Source organism: Eptatretus burgeri, chromosome 7, assembly GCF_056783735.1.
Source record: "Eptatretus burgeri isolate ZD-2024b chromosome 7, Ebu_testis_v1, whole genome shotgun sequence".
Classification (NCBI taxonomy): Eukaryota; Metazoa; Chordata; class Myxini; order Myxiniformes; family Myxinidae; genus Eptatretus; species Eptatretus burgeri.
Genome location: NC_140967.1, coordinates 99,691,825 through 99,707,752, shown reverse-complemented (window position 1 = coordinate 99,707,752; position 15,928 = coordinate 99,691,825). Strand labels below are relative to the sequence as shown.

General features: G+C 44.0%; 1 protein-coding gene across 1 annotated transcript in view; it reads left to right on the top strand.

The window, feature by feature from the left end:
* LOC147023897 (mitogen-activated protein kinase kinase kinase 11-like) overlaps positions 1-15,928 on the top strand; it is a 128,089-nt gene that overhangs the window by 111,843 nt on the left and 318 nt on the right. The window contains exons 8-11 of the mRNA XM_085889859.1: positions 4,313-4,377; positions 4,780-4,945; positions 9,480-10,003; positions 10,593-15,928. The exon at positions 10,593-15,928 is cut by the window's right edge and continues 318 nt beyond it. Coding sequence (XP_085745985.1) covers positions 4,313-4,377; positions 4,780-4,945; positions 9,480-10,003; positions 10,593-11,008 — 1,171 coding nt within the window. The 3' untranslated portion in view covers positions 11,009-15,928. The remainder of the gene's footprint in view (positions 1-4,312; positions 4,378-4,779; positions 4,946-9,479; positions 10,004-10,592) is intronic.

Sequence of the window (15,928 nt, the reverse complement as noted above, 5' to 3'; positions counted from 1 at the left end):
CATCCTTATGGACACAGCTGGCAAAGCCGAAGGACCACGTGAACAAATATGACAGAAAGAACGTCATCTATAACATACCATGTAAACATTGTGAAGCCAAGTATGTTCGTCAAACATCCAAACGCTTAACCACGTGGCTAACTGAACACCAACAGGCTTTGAGGTGACAAGACAGGCTGTCTTTGGTTACACACACACACACACACACACACACACACACACACACACACACACACACACACAACCAATGTCCAAGTTGTTCCGGATTGCCAATGGAAAGTGCTGCTTTATCCGGTCCTCCAGTCTGAGGGATGTGCGACCTACGTACCTGGCATCACACCAGCACTGAACTTCAAAAATAACATTGTTCCATTTTATGGTCGGGAGCACATCTTTCTGGACTGAGGGGAGCAATTTGTGGGTCGGAAAAATCACTCTCGTTGTAACAGAGTTGTAGCATTGTGAAACTGACCGTTTCACCTGTTGTTCAAACTTTTGAGAGATTTCACCTCCATATGGCAGCTGATGGTAAACCGGTCACTTTTCTGGTCCAAATACAGTAAGTAGCCTTCAACCGATTGGCAGTTTTGCACTGTATGAACCCACAGATGAGTCACTCATGGCAGCCGTCACGGAAAATGGTTTCAATGCACTCAATTTCAGCAGCAAGTCGACGGTGAACAGATGGCCCACACTCTATTAACGAGGGTGTTCATGAGGGCAATCTTGTAGCGAGTTGAGCTGAAGGAGTCCCACCGTGTGTCCTGTTCAATGAAGGTAGACTTGCGGTCGATCGTCGTCAATTATCCATCCTCGGTCTTCTTGACCAATATATCTAGAAAATGGAGTACATTTGACTGCTCTATCTCAAACGTAAACTTTAATGCGGGATGGAGAGCATTGAGACGTGCGAGAAAGTCAATGCAGGTGGGAGCAGGAACGTAGATTGCAAACTTATCGTCCACATATCGGACGTATACCGCAGACGCTTCTCATGAAAGCTGACGAAAATGTTGGCGAGCGGTGGACCTCATGGCGCTCCCATCGTGACTCCGTCTACTTGTGCATATGTGTTGTCATTGAGGTTGAACTCTACTGCTCATGTTACCGTGTTTATGAGTTCCAGAAAGACCACTTCACAAATAGAGGGTGCTTCAAGGTTGCCATGGAACAGCGATGCCGCACATATTTCTATGGTGTCTTTGAGAAGAACATTTATGAACAGGCTTGATATGTCAAAGGATCATGTAGTCACGGCGTTCTGATCCCGCTCTAATTCGTGCATGTTTTTTTTAGCAAACGTTAATGAGTCTTTAAATATATACTCGGAGAATTCCTCGAACAGGTTGCAATAATTCGCTCAATCAATTGGCGCGTTCATGTTGTGCAGAACCAATCGTCGTTAGGATCGGACGTAGTGGGACGCCTTCTTTTATGTATTTTGGGGAATCCTTACACTGTGTGCTTGGTGTTGGCAAAATGGTTAGGGTGGTGGGCTTGGGATCCTAGGGTCCTCGTCCTCGTCGAACTCAGAATGAGGAACGCTTCCACACACGTGAACACGCAGGCAAAATGGTGCCGTCACTTGTCGCAGAGCACACGCGCGCACAGTGGCACTTCTCTCGCAGCTTTCCACACGAAGGCTCCAAATGTCCCAGCCTTCCTCTTTCTTAAAAGGTGCCACCTGCCTCGTGCGGTCCTCACACCGACCTCATGTGCATGTTCTGCCGAACCAGACAGGAGCCTTCCACACTCGACACATGCAAAATGCGCCCGTCTCTCCTGCGGCTTCGATCACTCCCTTTCCTCGTCCCATGCAGGCGGAACCTCCTCTTTTTTTTCCTCCCCGCTCTGCGCCAGCCAACCTCCTTTATCACCCGCTCTGTCCTCCGTCCCCGGGGCATGGCCTGCTCGCCCCCAAACCCGGGAAGGCAGAGCTTGTCCTGTTTGTTGTCGTTTCAGGGACGTGTTTCCAGCTTTACGGCCTTGCTTGAAATGTAAAAAAACATAGGGAAAATTACAGAGGGCAATCACGTGCTGGGGGCCTTATTTTTTACTCCCTAAGCTAATTAACACTGCACCACCCCTCGAGTGGTGACACGTAACACTTAAGCTCACAGATTCCCTAACTTGATTCCATCGAAATGCTTCTACTCGTCCACGGACCATGCGACACTATGCAATGCTAACTTCCCGATTAAATCCTTATATATATATATATATATATATATATATATATATATATATATATATATATATATATATATATATATATATATATATATATATATATATATATATATATATATATACCCCCATCATAACACAGCCCCCTCCATGGAACCGTAGCTCCTGTAAGGTTCGATGCAGGCGTTACCATTCTGGCCTTACCACTTACCGACTCACACTCAATTGGCTTATAAAATAAATTAGAAGGGGCTGTGGGAAGCGAGCCGTAGCTAACTTACCTATTCCCCTTAACGTTTTACACCCCTTAAACACAACAATTCAAATATATGCAAAACTCGTGGTTCCTCGCTCCTACCTCCTGGGGCAGGTAGAAAATCTCATAAAACACACATAAACCTACTATAATGGACAAAACCTCAACCAAAAAATCTATTTTAACGTCTGTACGACCCCCTTCGAAAGACTGCGTTCATCGGTGGATGCCACGATACCCAACGTGACCTGCGGAGCTGTCCCAATTTACCGATCCAGATTTCCGTGAGCCCTGCCTCTCCGGTACAGGTTAGTGACATGAATCAAGTGAACCTTCCTCACACATTCATACATAAACCCAATATCAATCGTTCATTCCAACCCTGCAAGACCATGGCTTCAATGTTATTACACACATGTGTGATCCTCATTTGAACAGAGGGGAGGTACCACACAACAAAAATGATGGGGGCTCTTCCGGTTGGGGTACCCACAGTCCAAAGACAGGTCTCTCGACTTGTGACTTCTTCACCCCCCCCCCCTTTCAACTCTTCGGTCACTGACAGCTAAACAGCTTTTTGCTGTACTCCCCTGCTGACACATTTCCCATACAAGTGCATCCAGATCGCCCATACAACAAGAGGGAAGATGGTTCCTCCAAGCAACACAGTCCACCATCTATTCCCAGTCCACCTCCTTTTTATTCCCCCCACGTTTTTTGCCAACAAAACTGATATGTCTGTCAGTCCGTCACATTATTTCCTCCTAAACGGTTGTTCAGAAATTCACTAAACTTAGTAGTTATGATCACCACAATGGAAGAAGGTGCAAGAACAGCACCATTTTGACCCCACGCCTTGGGGCGGGGTCAAAAGGTCAAATACCAAACAATGTAATTACGGCCACATTTTAAAACATTTGTTCATGAAACTTTGTCTGTAATCAACACTGGGGAACACATGAAATGTAGAACGATTTTTGGGATTTGACCCCCAGTTCATGCCCAGGGTTGGGGGACATCGGGTCAAAACGGCAAAAAAAAAAATTATGACTCAAAATTTGATAATGAGTCATTCTCTGTTGAACTTTTTGCCATCTTTCAACGTTGTTTTGGGTGGGAGGTGTGGGGATTTGTGATGTCGCGTCATCGACTTCACTCCAGTTTCATGTTATTTAGACGGTGATGTCAGGCTCAAGGTGGAGCGTGCGTACAGATCTCATGTAGCACAAAGACGACGGACAAATAACGAGTTTGCTTTCACATCGATTGCGAAGACATGGAGAGATGATGGAGATATCAATATTCTACACCGGATTAGAACCTCGGATCACAGCATCATGAGGCAAGGCCTGGATGGGAATGCCAAACAGACCAAACACTGAATCGATCTGATCCATACACGGTAAATGTTTTCCTTCCTACTTCTCCCGCACCTGCCCCCTTCCTCTCAACAAAACACAAATTTTCATCCCAACATCCTTCATATCCCCATTGTCCCCTTTACCTCTCTTGAGAGCTGCATAACTTTTAATACAGTCTCCGACGCTCCGCATTGTCTTTTGCAGTTCGCACAACCCACCATGTTTCGCATGGGTTTTGTAAATCACACCTTTTTGTGGTCTTCTCTTTGTACTTTAATCACGTTCCTCATCCTCCCCCTCTTCTTCTTTGACTTACATTCTTCCTCTCGTTCCCCTTCATCTTATTTAACGGAAATAAGGCCGACGTTCAAACGAGGAATTTGTTCTGCGTCGATGAAGTCAAACTTTCAGGTCATTGTGGCATGAATGTTCAAGTTCCATGAGATGCATGATCTCTTGATTTGTTTTTTCTTCTTCTTGTTTTTTTGTTTTGTTTTGTTGTGCGTAGGGATCAGGCCAATGGCATCGCTTATTCTCCAGAAGATCCTCATACAAAACGAAAAGACCAAAGAGGTTGGGATATTACAAATGCTTTCCACCAATGTGGTGAATGGAAATGCCTTTTTCCTTTTGTGAAAGTTTATTTTGGCTGCGTTGTTGTTGTTGTTGTTGTTGTTGTTCTTGTTCTTGTTGTTGTTTTCTGGCGTGGAGTGCTGAAAGGACTGAAATGATGACTTGAATTATTTTAAAAATGTGAAATGAGGTTCGGTTGCTAACAAAAAGGCACCTTTGACACTCAATTTAGTCGAAGCAATTTGACAGTGTTTGGAGTGCGATATTTTGACCGCTGATGGACGGCACGCGCATCGATGTCTCGTCCTGCCTGCGAAATACCAGGACCTTAACACCGTAAACAGGACGTAAACTGCAAACGAATGAGAAATAATGTTGTGTTTGATGTGGTACGTCTTGCAGGGTCCCAAAGAAAGAGAACAAGGCAGCAACGCCATACTGGCCGCAGGCGAAAGCAAAACTACCTTTTGTGCCTGAACCTTTCCTCTTATTCCACCGATGAAGAAATCCTGGACCAAGACGAAGTGGGTGTTAGTTGTTCCGACGATCAGTTTTCATCAGCAGAAAGGTAAGGTTTTCCAGAATCTTCGCGTACAATAAAAAAAATTTTAAAATCAAAGAAAAAGATTTCTTGATGCCTGGCACCGTTTTATTCAAAACACTTGGCGTGTGAATGCACGCACGCACGCACAAAACGTATGTATGTATGTATATATATATGTATATATATATATATATATATATATATATATATATATATATATATATATATATATATATATATATATATATATATATATATACATACACATACATAGTGCCTTCAGAAAGTATTCACACCCCTCGACTTTTGTCACATTTTGTTGTGTTGCAGCCTGAATTTAAAATGAATTAAATTAAAAAAAATTTTATCACCGATCGACACAAAATACCCCAGAATGACAAAGTGAAAACGTGTTTTTAGAAATTTTTACAAGTTATTTAAAAATGAAAAGCTAAAATGTCTTGCATCAATAAGTATTCAACCCCTTTGCTATGACGCTCCACATTGAGTACAGGTGCAGCCAATTTCCTTTGATCACCCTTGAGATGTAACTTCATTGGAGTCCCACCTGTGGCTAATTCAATTGATTGGACATGATTTAGGAAGAAACGCACCTTTCCATTTCAGGTTACACAGTTAACGGTGCATGTCAGAGCAGAAACTTCACCATGAAGTCCAAGGAACTGTCCGTAGAACTCCGAGATAGAATTGTGAGGAGGTATAGATCTGGGGAAGGGTATAAAACAATTCCTCGAGTGTTTAAGGTTCCCATGAGCACAGTGAGCTCCATCATTAGGAAATGGAAAGACTATGGAACTCCCAGACTCTTCCCAGAGCTGGCCGTCCGACCAAGCTGAGCGACCGGGCAAGAAGGACCTTGGTCAGGGGTACCAAACATTAATATCAGTCAGTCAGTGAGTAGTTATAATGAGCTTTATATATTACTTGCGGGGTGTGCTAACACATTGTGTAAGCATATGAACCATGTTACCCCATTCCCATTGTCTCGGGTCACTCCCCTGCATTTGATTTTTCATTTATTTATTTTCATCTTTTATCTTCCTTTATTTATATTTTCATTTATGGATGTTGTCCGGCAATTCTGTAATTGTTTGTTATTTTTTTCCGGCATACTGAATTTGATGTCCATTGACATGCAAATTTTCAGCTTTCTACGTCACACTGAAGGTACCGATCTTCAATATCAGTCAGTCAGTTGTTAGAGCTGTCGTGTCCACGCCGATTAAGACCGACCTGGATGGAAAGCCGAACCGTTTCCCCCCCCTGGAGGCGAACATGTGATCCTTGGAGATTATGGAGCATGCGTGGGACGTGAGCGGCAATCACGTATCAGACGTGTTCACGAGGATGGAGGACGAGGGTTTATACTTAAACCGACAACGAATAGACAGACACAAGCAATCTTTAAAAAATAGGGGCTTAATGGATGTAAATCAGGTATTCATAAGAGGAATAAATCAAAGGATGAGGTAATGAAACATGAGGTAATTTACAGCCTAAAGTCGAGGCACCTCTACACACAGTCACAAAAACGGGTCCAGAAGTGATCTTTTCGAGCTTGATGATCGAACGGCGGGAAGCCGGCAAAATAGCGCCAAGCTGTTCTCTGGGCGGGAAACATACAGGAAGGGAAAGAAACCAACAGCATGGTTCATATGCTTACAGAAACATGGTTCATATGCTTACACAAACATACGGGAGGCGATTCGGTGCAAGGCAATTCATATCATGGGGTTCGGAGCGAGACGATTCTGCAGGTTGGAACCATCTTGCCGGAAGTGTAGTGGAACTGCTTCCGGCCATCACGGCCGGGCCACACAGTGGCCGGGGCCGAACTAGAACACCAGATTCGGGTGACGACACCGCTTCAGTTCTTCGCCCCCGCCCTGCACCACGGGGTTCATAAAAGGATGGGTCACAGAGCCGATGGTGTGTCGTTCCTGCCCGTCATTCATGCTCGTCGTTCCTGCTCACCGCTCCTGTCTGCTCGTCCTGGCCTGGGATTGACAACCTACCCATTCGCCTGCTGGCTCCGCCCTTCTTTACCAATTCGCCTGCTGACTCCGCCTTCTTATCCACCTCGTCGCCTCTCTCCACCCACTCGCTGTTGACTCCACCTCTCTCCACCTGCTGGCTTTTAACTTCGCCTTTCTCCACCCACTCGCTGCTGGTTCCACCCAAGTCCATCCCTTCACGCCCAACGGTCGCGTCTCATTCTCTGGACCGACGCCAGCTGCACGAAGTGCCATGAAACAAGACGATGCGCCAGCTGTCAGGGAGGTATCGCCCAGCGGAGTATCCCCCCAAAACGCGCTTGTGGCGTGGTCGGGCAATCGTGCAAGGTATTGAAAGACCGTTTTCCTCATCTCCTCTCCTTTTTTGCTTCATTAACTCCTCTTCATCGGTGTGTGTGTGTGTGTGTGTGTGTGTGTGTGTGTGTGTGTGTGTGTGTGTGTGTGTGTGTGTGTGTGTGTGTGTGTGTGTGTGTGTGTGTGTGTGTGTGTGTGTGTGTGCATGCGCGTGTCATGGCGCCTGCCCTCGCTTAAGTTTGTAGAGTAATTATATCGGGATAACTCTGCTCTGTGTCTCCTTTTGTAAGTTGCTTGTATTATTGCCGCACCTCTCACATTTCTTCCGATCTCTGCTTACACATCACAATAAAAGCTATATTCACTGTGCCACAAACCTTTCCTCACCTGCCTGTTAATAAATCCTTTGCAGAAATGTTCTCAGCTTTTTTTTGTCTTTTCTTTCATTGATCCAGCATGGTTCGTATCCTCGCCTAGCCGGAACTTTATTCCCAACGATCTGTTCCTTTTAGCTGGTACGTCCTTGGCAGTGTCACTCGGCTGCATCTGATTCGGTAAAGTGATCTGGTTCGGACAAGGCGTACCGAGGGCGTGTCCCCCGGTAATTAGGTCACGTGATTAATTAGGTCACCCAATTAACCCATAGACGGAAAACCCTCGGTCGCGTGGTTGAGTTATTGGCGTTCACGGTCGGTTAGCGACCCACCGTGTCAGGGAATTATCCGTGTGTGATGATCTGCAATTCCAGGGAGTCTGGTGGGAACCTGATAACGCTTCCACCCTGGTGGTTTTCTCACCCGACTCCTGGCCCGCAACAATATGTATGTGCGTATATATATATATATATATATATATATATATATATATATATATATATATATATATATATATATATATATATATATATATATATATATATGATGTTTCATTCATGGTCCACGGTCTTCCTCAATCCCCAAATCGTGAATGTTACAAGTATGCAGGAAAACCACTCAGACACTTGAATAATGAAAGGACTCCCACATCTCTCGTCTCCTACTGCAGGATATTACAAGGCTGATATGTTGTTGTGGTCTTACAGGTTCTTCATCTTGTACTCTTGTTCAGAGATATTTTTTTTTGTATACATTGTCGAGGCTCGTATAAGAGCTAACACACAACACACAACAAGGGGGGCGAGGGCGTGAGACAAGAGGGGCGGGAGAGGGAAGGACAAAACAGTGGGGAACAGAGACATTCGGAGATCTGTGGAAGGGAGAGGGATGGGGCTGGGAACATGGGGTGAACAAGATGGACAGCACAGTGACTTTCAGGAAGGGAGGCAGGCAATTTGAAGGAGGTGGGTTTGGGGTGGATTAACAGGGGTAGAAAAGATCATGATTTTCGATAGGGGAAGATCAGAGGTGATGGTGAACGGCTGTTGTGAAGACCTGGAGGGAAGAATGGGATTGAAGAGAGAGTGGGAGTTTATTCCAAAGGTGGGAACAAAGAGGAATGAAAGAGAGAAGGTGAGCAGTGATTCGTGATTTTGGTAGTTTTACCAGAATGGAGTTGCTGGCGGACCTTGAGAACCCTGCGGAAATATGGGGGGGGAGGGGGATATCGCAGACAGAGCAGGGGGGGGGGCGAGACAATTGAAAACAGAAAGACTACCGACCTGCCTGTGGTGAGAGATTGAGAGGCTGAAACTCAGCCTCATCGCTGGAGATGCCTATGATCCTAAATGCCTTAGTTTCCACAGCGTGAAGCCGAGAAAGGTAAGAGGCAGAGGAATCAGCCCAGAAAGGAGAGCAGTACTCCATCAGGCTGTGGATGAAAGCTTTGTATGTGGTCAGGAGCTCAGGTGGGCCGAGGAAGGACTTTGCACGACGGAGGATTCCCAGTCGGCGACTGGCTTTGGAGGCCAGGTTGGAAATGTGGCTTTCCCAGGAAAGATCATGGCAGATCGTGAGACCCAGAAGCTTGAATGAAAGGACTTCTTCCAGAGGATTGTTGAGAAAGTAGATGTGTGGGGGTTGGGGTTGTTTTTATTAATAGTAGCTTATGACATGTTGCTATACATACTGGGTTTATTTATTTATTCTTTGCGACATTCCTTTCTCATGAATGTTTTTGCCTTTGAGCTGATTAATCAACATTTTAATAACAATTACCGGTATAATTATTTTTGGTTCTTGTTCAGACCACAATTCCACCTGCTCAATGACTTCTTAAATTTATTGTTGCAGACACTCCAGCAACAGTGCCCTATTCAACTGCGGCATTGTCCTTGCATCAGTTGGCCTAGGGGCTGACATCCGACAAGCCAGACATTTTGAAGAGCTACATGGGCAGCCCTGGACTCCAAATGTAAACGAGCAGCAGAGGGGCCTGTTCGAACAGGTTTCTGGAATTAATCACAACATCAGACCCTTTTCCTCCTGGCGCAGGTCCCCGAGACAAGGCCTCAAAGAGGCAAACGGCAGGAAATGCAGAGATGCATCGCCGCGTTCTGCTATGCTATCTTCCATTAGCAACTCTTTACGGTCACTGCTACGCCTCGACACTGAAGACGTCCCACCATCAAGTTTGCAACCAGCAATGGTCATGGTCGAGCGAAACTCATCAATCTCTCCCACATTGACGGTAGAAAATATTTCCTTTTCTGTTGAAGTACAACAGGAAACTCAGTTGGACAGAGGGGTTGAGGAGAATGTTTGCAACAGCCCAATAACTGTTCAAACAGAGGAAGAACAATCGATGAATTCACCAGGTCTGTGCCTATGCACGCTTACAAGGCAGTTATTCTCACACATTTTAACTCTTTGCACATGATTACATGCTTTGTTCTGTGGTCCTGATGTTACAGGAAGAAAGCATAAAATGTGATGTATAGCTCTGCACCCCTGTAAAAAGCCACTCATGTACCAGACAACAACAGCTCTTCGCTGGTCTGGCAGGATAGCTTCGAGGTACGCACACTCGCCTCTGAGCGCTCTAGTCTGGATTTGAATCCCAACCCAGCTCTAAACTGTCATCCTGGTGTTTCGCACGAATGGCGAAGAATTCTTGTCTGTGCCGTCCCTCGGTGGGGACGTTAAGCTGGAGGATCCATCTGCCCTCATTAGATGGTGGATGTTAAATATCCCCCGGTGTCCTTCCCGAAGAGTCGGCGAGCTGTGGCCAACACCCTTAACAAATTCCAAATTCCTGCTCTCGTCTACAGGGGGGGGCACTACATCAGCGGCACTGCAGCACCCCTATTAGAAGTGATGCTAACCCATGGCAGTGTGCTGCATTCGAACGATGGTGACGATAGCTCTTTCACGAACTCTCGTTTTTTTTTTCTTTTTTTTTTCTAGGTTTGATGGTCGTTTCAAGCGGCAGCCATGTTCACAAGGCGAGCAGCATCCCCTGGGTTTTGGATCCCTCGCCAGTGACACTCCCACATGAAAGCAGACCAAATTCCAGGTCTGAAGATCGCACTGGTATCACCTTTCCCAGCAGGACAAGTCAAAAAGATTGCCAAACAAATGACACCGTGGTGAGTGAATCGCAGCATTCTCTACTTGCGGAAACCAACAGGCCTCAACAGATTGTGCCGGACACAATCGGCGTGTCGTGGCTCACGACGGAGGACGACGCCGAGCTTCCTGTGACTTTACTCGATGCGGATGCGGACGGTCAGAGCAGAGATGGGACAGTTCCTCTGCAAGTGCACATTGCTTTGTCTCAGGCACTTTCTAGGTACACAGTCGTGCCAGGACTGCAGCAGTAGCAATGGCAATGCGTCGTAACTGTGTCCAATTGCAAAATAACATGACGAGGTTCAGTGAGAAATGCCATATCTGAACTCTCCTCTTTTCCTCGTCTTTGTTCCAACCTAACACGTCCGGTTTGTAAATCTCGAGGAAGCTTTTGTCTTGCCTTCAAATCTAATTTCCAATCCAACACTAGGTACCAATGTCGTATATGCAACATCGATTGGAATGATTCTAAAGGGCTAATTGGATTGATTGTACATGTGCTTCTGCCAAGCTTCTTGTGTTTTTATTATAATTTTTTGTTAACTTGACAAAACCAGAGACTCTTATCATTCCACAAGGTTCGTAGCATGAAAAGGTTTCATTGATGAGGGTATCACTTTTCTCAAGGATCAGGTAGAAATTGCGCTTCATAATAAATAAGCGACCACATTGTCATTTGAAAACTATGTTCACCAATTTTGGGGTTTATAAGTTGGTCATGGAATTAAATAACCCCAAATTGCCCTCTGAAAGACATCATTGCCTCCACCACCGAAGGTGGACGGAGGTTATGTTTTCACCTCTGTCTGTCTGTTTGTCTTTGAGTAGGATATCTCAAAACGGTATGGACGGATTCGGATAAAAATTGGTGGACAGATTGGGTGATTGACTGGACTTGGACTAATTGATTTGATTTTGATGAAGATCTGGATTCGGATTCGAGAATTTATAGAATTCGTAAGTGATTCTTCACCATTGAGAGAGGGGCCAAAAACAATATGTAGCACGGGATTTCAAAAGGTTCGGACGGACAGATTCGGACGAAACTTGGTGGATGAGTTGGGTCGGTGACAAGAACAAGCCGATTCGATTCTGGTTCAGGTTCAGAAGCTGATCCCGCCTACCAGTGGGATACAAAACACAAACTGTTCAGCCTTGCGGAGGTATGCGCTCTTCCGAGTGCCGTTCTAATTTCCACTGTGATGTCATACCGTGTGGAATTTTGAATCGGCTGCAATTAGAAAGCGCTGCAGGAAAATCCCAAACAGATGTTTTCGACACCTGCACGCCGCACTGTTCCGAACGCAGGAGAATATAATATCTACTGTCGAAATGCTCTTCTTCGAAATCGATTTCGGGAGTTTCTGAATTTTGAAGAATGTATCAATTTTTTTTTAAAAATGGAATGTATTTCATTGAAACCAGGAACAGATTTGCAAGTTTAATAAAACAGTTGCTGAAAAAGGAGCTCAAAATATTGTTACGTTGGGAAAATTGCATTATTTGATGAGACGATTAAGCACGACATGATTAGCTGGACTGGGTTTTGCCTGCGGTGGAATAAATAGCGGAATTGCCCTGATGTAATTTTTTTTTTTTTAATTCCCCAAGGAAATTCACTGTGGAACTATCATTTTGAAAAAGTGTTTTTTTTTTTGACACCAGACATGCTCAGTATTTCTTTTCGTTTTTTTTTTTTTCGAACAAGCAGAGGAATCTTTTTGAATGAAAAATATAACCAGTCTTTACATAACCTTTATGAGTGGGTGAAAGTAGCTGCTGGTGTAATTATTCTCCTAAACATGGTGGTATAATGTCTGATTTTAAAAACAGAAGTTCAGCGAATGTAGGCAATATAATCTGTATCCCATAATCACTAAACTACTGCATATGGGATGCAAAAACTGGCTGTATTTAGGAAGATGGATACGCAAAAATTCAGGAACCAGCAACTACCATATCAGCCACATCTGACAGGTTGCAGGTGCGAAGGTAGCACACTTACCTATGAGGTGTCGAACCTAGGTTCGATGTCTAACCTGACTATAAACAGTCGGATTGGTGCCTCAATAAGTACGAGGATGTTGCTTTAACAAATGTGCCGTCCCTCGGATGGACATTAAGCCGGTTGTCTTGTTCATTAGCATTGACCGGTGGATGTAATATATCCCACAGCGTCTTTTGTGTGAGGGGTAGGCAAGTTATCGTCGACACCCTGAACAAATTAATAATTTCTGCCCTGATTTCTACTGGGAAGGAAAATGCAAACCACCCAGTGTAATCCTTACCATGGGCCTGCATTTAGGCAGAGCACCCCAGGGTGAGACCACTTCCGAGAAGGCAAGACTCAAGTCTGCCATTTCCACCACATAGTGGTCTTCATCTGGGATTGTAGGCATCGTGTGTCAGTTAAGTGCCTTCAGTTCAGGAGAAAGGGGGCGGGGGGGGGCAACATGTGACTGCAATATGTATATTGGGAAACCCAACATAATTTTCAGAGGGTCCTTAACACCTGGCACGACACCTGCACAGTCCAGGATCAAGATCACTCGGTGTTGGAATCATGCGACCCAAGCCCTCACCTTAAGGGCAGCAATATTAATCAGTAATTCCTTCATTTTGGACAATCCATCATTAAATGTTCAGAAATGATACACCCATCGTGAATTGACTTGAGAGTCGTGTCGGCCATTTCTGTAAACGTGGTGGAAGGCTTTTGCTTGCTAATGATGCATTGGGTCTTCTTTTACCAAAGGCCTAACACTTCTTCCGAAGCACTCCTAATATTTTAGAGCTGGAAAATGTTTTATTGGCAAATTTTTTGGGGGAGGGGGCAGAGGAAAGGGGTGGGGTAATTGTCACAAGTTTCTGGGAAGATTGTCTCGTCACCTTGGCTCTGTCCCTGTTGAAGACCTTCGCCATTTCGTTCAACTGAAATCCTCGTTTCCTTCCTTCGTTCATTCAAGAGACTTCTGTTCACCCTCAGCACCGGCACCCCGACATCTCTACGATATTGACTTGATCTGTGAGGTTCGATGAATAACTTTACATCAGTCATTCACTGTGAATTGTTTTTCTACTTATTGTTACCAGGAGTGAACTGGATCCTAAAGTAGCATTTGATTAAAAATAAAAAAGTTATTACTTTGTTTGAAAATTGCACCTTGGTTGGAAAAATGGTAAAGGGTAAGCTACTCACAGGTATAGCACATTGAAAATGTTAACTACTGATCTGTATAACCACTCGGCTACTAATGATATTGTTTTGGTTGTTATTGTAACTCTATAACTTGTATTTGTATTGCTTTGCAAAGAAATTATCAGGGGGAAACCATGACCTATTTTGTTTGCATTTCCTGGAATTTTCCTTCCTTCATTCATCCAAGATTTTGGTTCAGTCGACTATCGATGAGAAAGCTTGCAAGCTGAAACTGCTGCGTTCCTTTCCAGCTTTTCCCCACTCAAAAGGTGAACTTCAAAGACTTGTAAATGGTCACCTGCATAACAATGTATTACGAAAAGGAGGAAGCGTCCATCCGTCATTCTAAAGGGTTCCTGCTGTCGTGGAACAGTAAAAAAAATGGTTCCGTTAGAAAGCTAATAGTCAATTGACTTGGTTCGAAAAAGCTAATGATACATTTACTTGCAACATTTCACAGCATTGTCTGTTTAATCTTGAAGATGCCCGTTTTGAAAGACCATCTTTCCGGGATTAAAGAAGAACAAGCAGGACCTTGAGCTTTGATGTAACGGCTCCTGCTGTCGTTGACTCATAAAAAATGGTCCTGCTGGAAATCAATTTATTTGGAACAAAAATTTGTCCATTTAATCATGAAGACACCTGTGTTAAAAAGCCCTCTTTCCATAAATTAAGATGTGGGAATGGGAGCGTAACGCGTCAGTGGTAACATTTATTATTCTATGACAGCAGGAACCCTTTATAAGGGCAGGGAAGGAGCACACAAAATTATATATAGTAATATTTCTCGAATCAATAGAAAAAGATATGTAAAAGTACACGGAAGTAGCACACAAACCACAACCACAACCACAGCCACGACCACAGTAGCATCAGCAGCAGCAACAACAATAACTATGTGTCAAAGATCCATCCATTTTCACTTCTTCCACTTCATTTTGCATCCTTCTTTTAACTCACGGACAGACATGCAATATGTTTAAAGTACAACATGCTGTCTTTTGATCCAACCCGTAACAACGTTTTATAATATTAATACACATGCAGTAACAATGGAATTTTGATGACTCCCCCTCTCCCCTTTGTCTCCCACCATTGCACTCACCGACTTCTTCCTCCGACTATCCCCTTCTAGCCTTCCCTTCATTCTCCTCATTTCCTTCTTATTAATTTACCCCACCCCCATTGCCCTTTTGTGGTACATAAGGTAATGCTCTCCAATGTTTCATTATTTTCTTCATTGTTGTTTTTGTTTTTTTGAAACAATTTCAGGAATTTCCGTTTTATCAAACTTTAAAATACCTGTTATCCTCGAGACTTGTGATAACGCTTTGCTTCATCACAGCATTGTCCAAAATTAGTCTTGCGCTGTTTATGATAAGCTGTAAAATTAAAGTAGACACAAAGAGGGGAAAAAATTAGAATACTGTAGTTGTTTTTTTGTATCATTCAATTTGCTTACAAAACAACAATTCCTTTTACGTTCTTAAAACTACACACATCGTCTTTATTGTACACCTCGAGTGATTTATAAATTGAAAATGTGAATTTTTTTTTTGTGAAATATGTTAATTATTTGTTTATTGATTGTTTATTGTTTGTTTGTCCTTGTTCTAGTTATCTCGTAGGTTGAAGTTTGTTGGTGCTTTTTGGCTTGCCGCAACAGCTTTCGCTAATTTCATGTTTATGACACCGATACCCTAACTTGCCACCCACCTGATACATCACACGCACTTTCTTTCCCTATCCTGTTATTTCTATCTCGCCACAACCTTCTCTCCCCCCAGCCCCTTTCGCTCTCTCCTATGCTACACCGATTTCCTTTCTTTTTTCAATTTGTAACAACCACCCCTGCTCCCCCTCCACCCTCCCTACCTCCCACATGACTCCCTTGTGTGTGCTATCTGGACATGGCTTCTGGTATGTCATTGTCGACTTGTGTTCTCAAACACTTCACAAACAATGCTTGTGC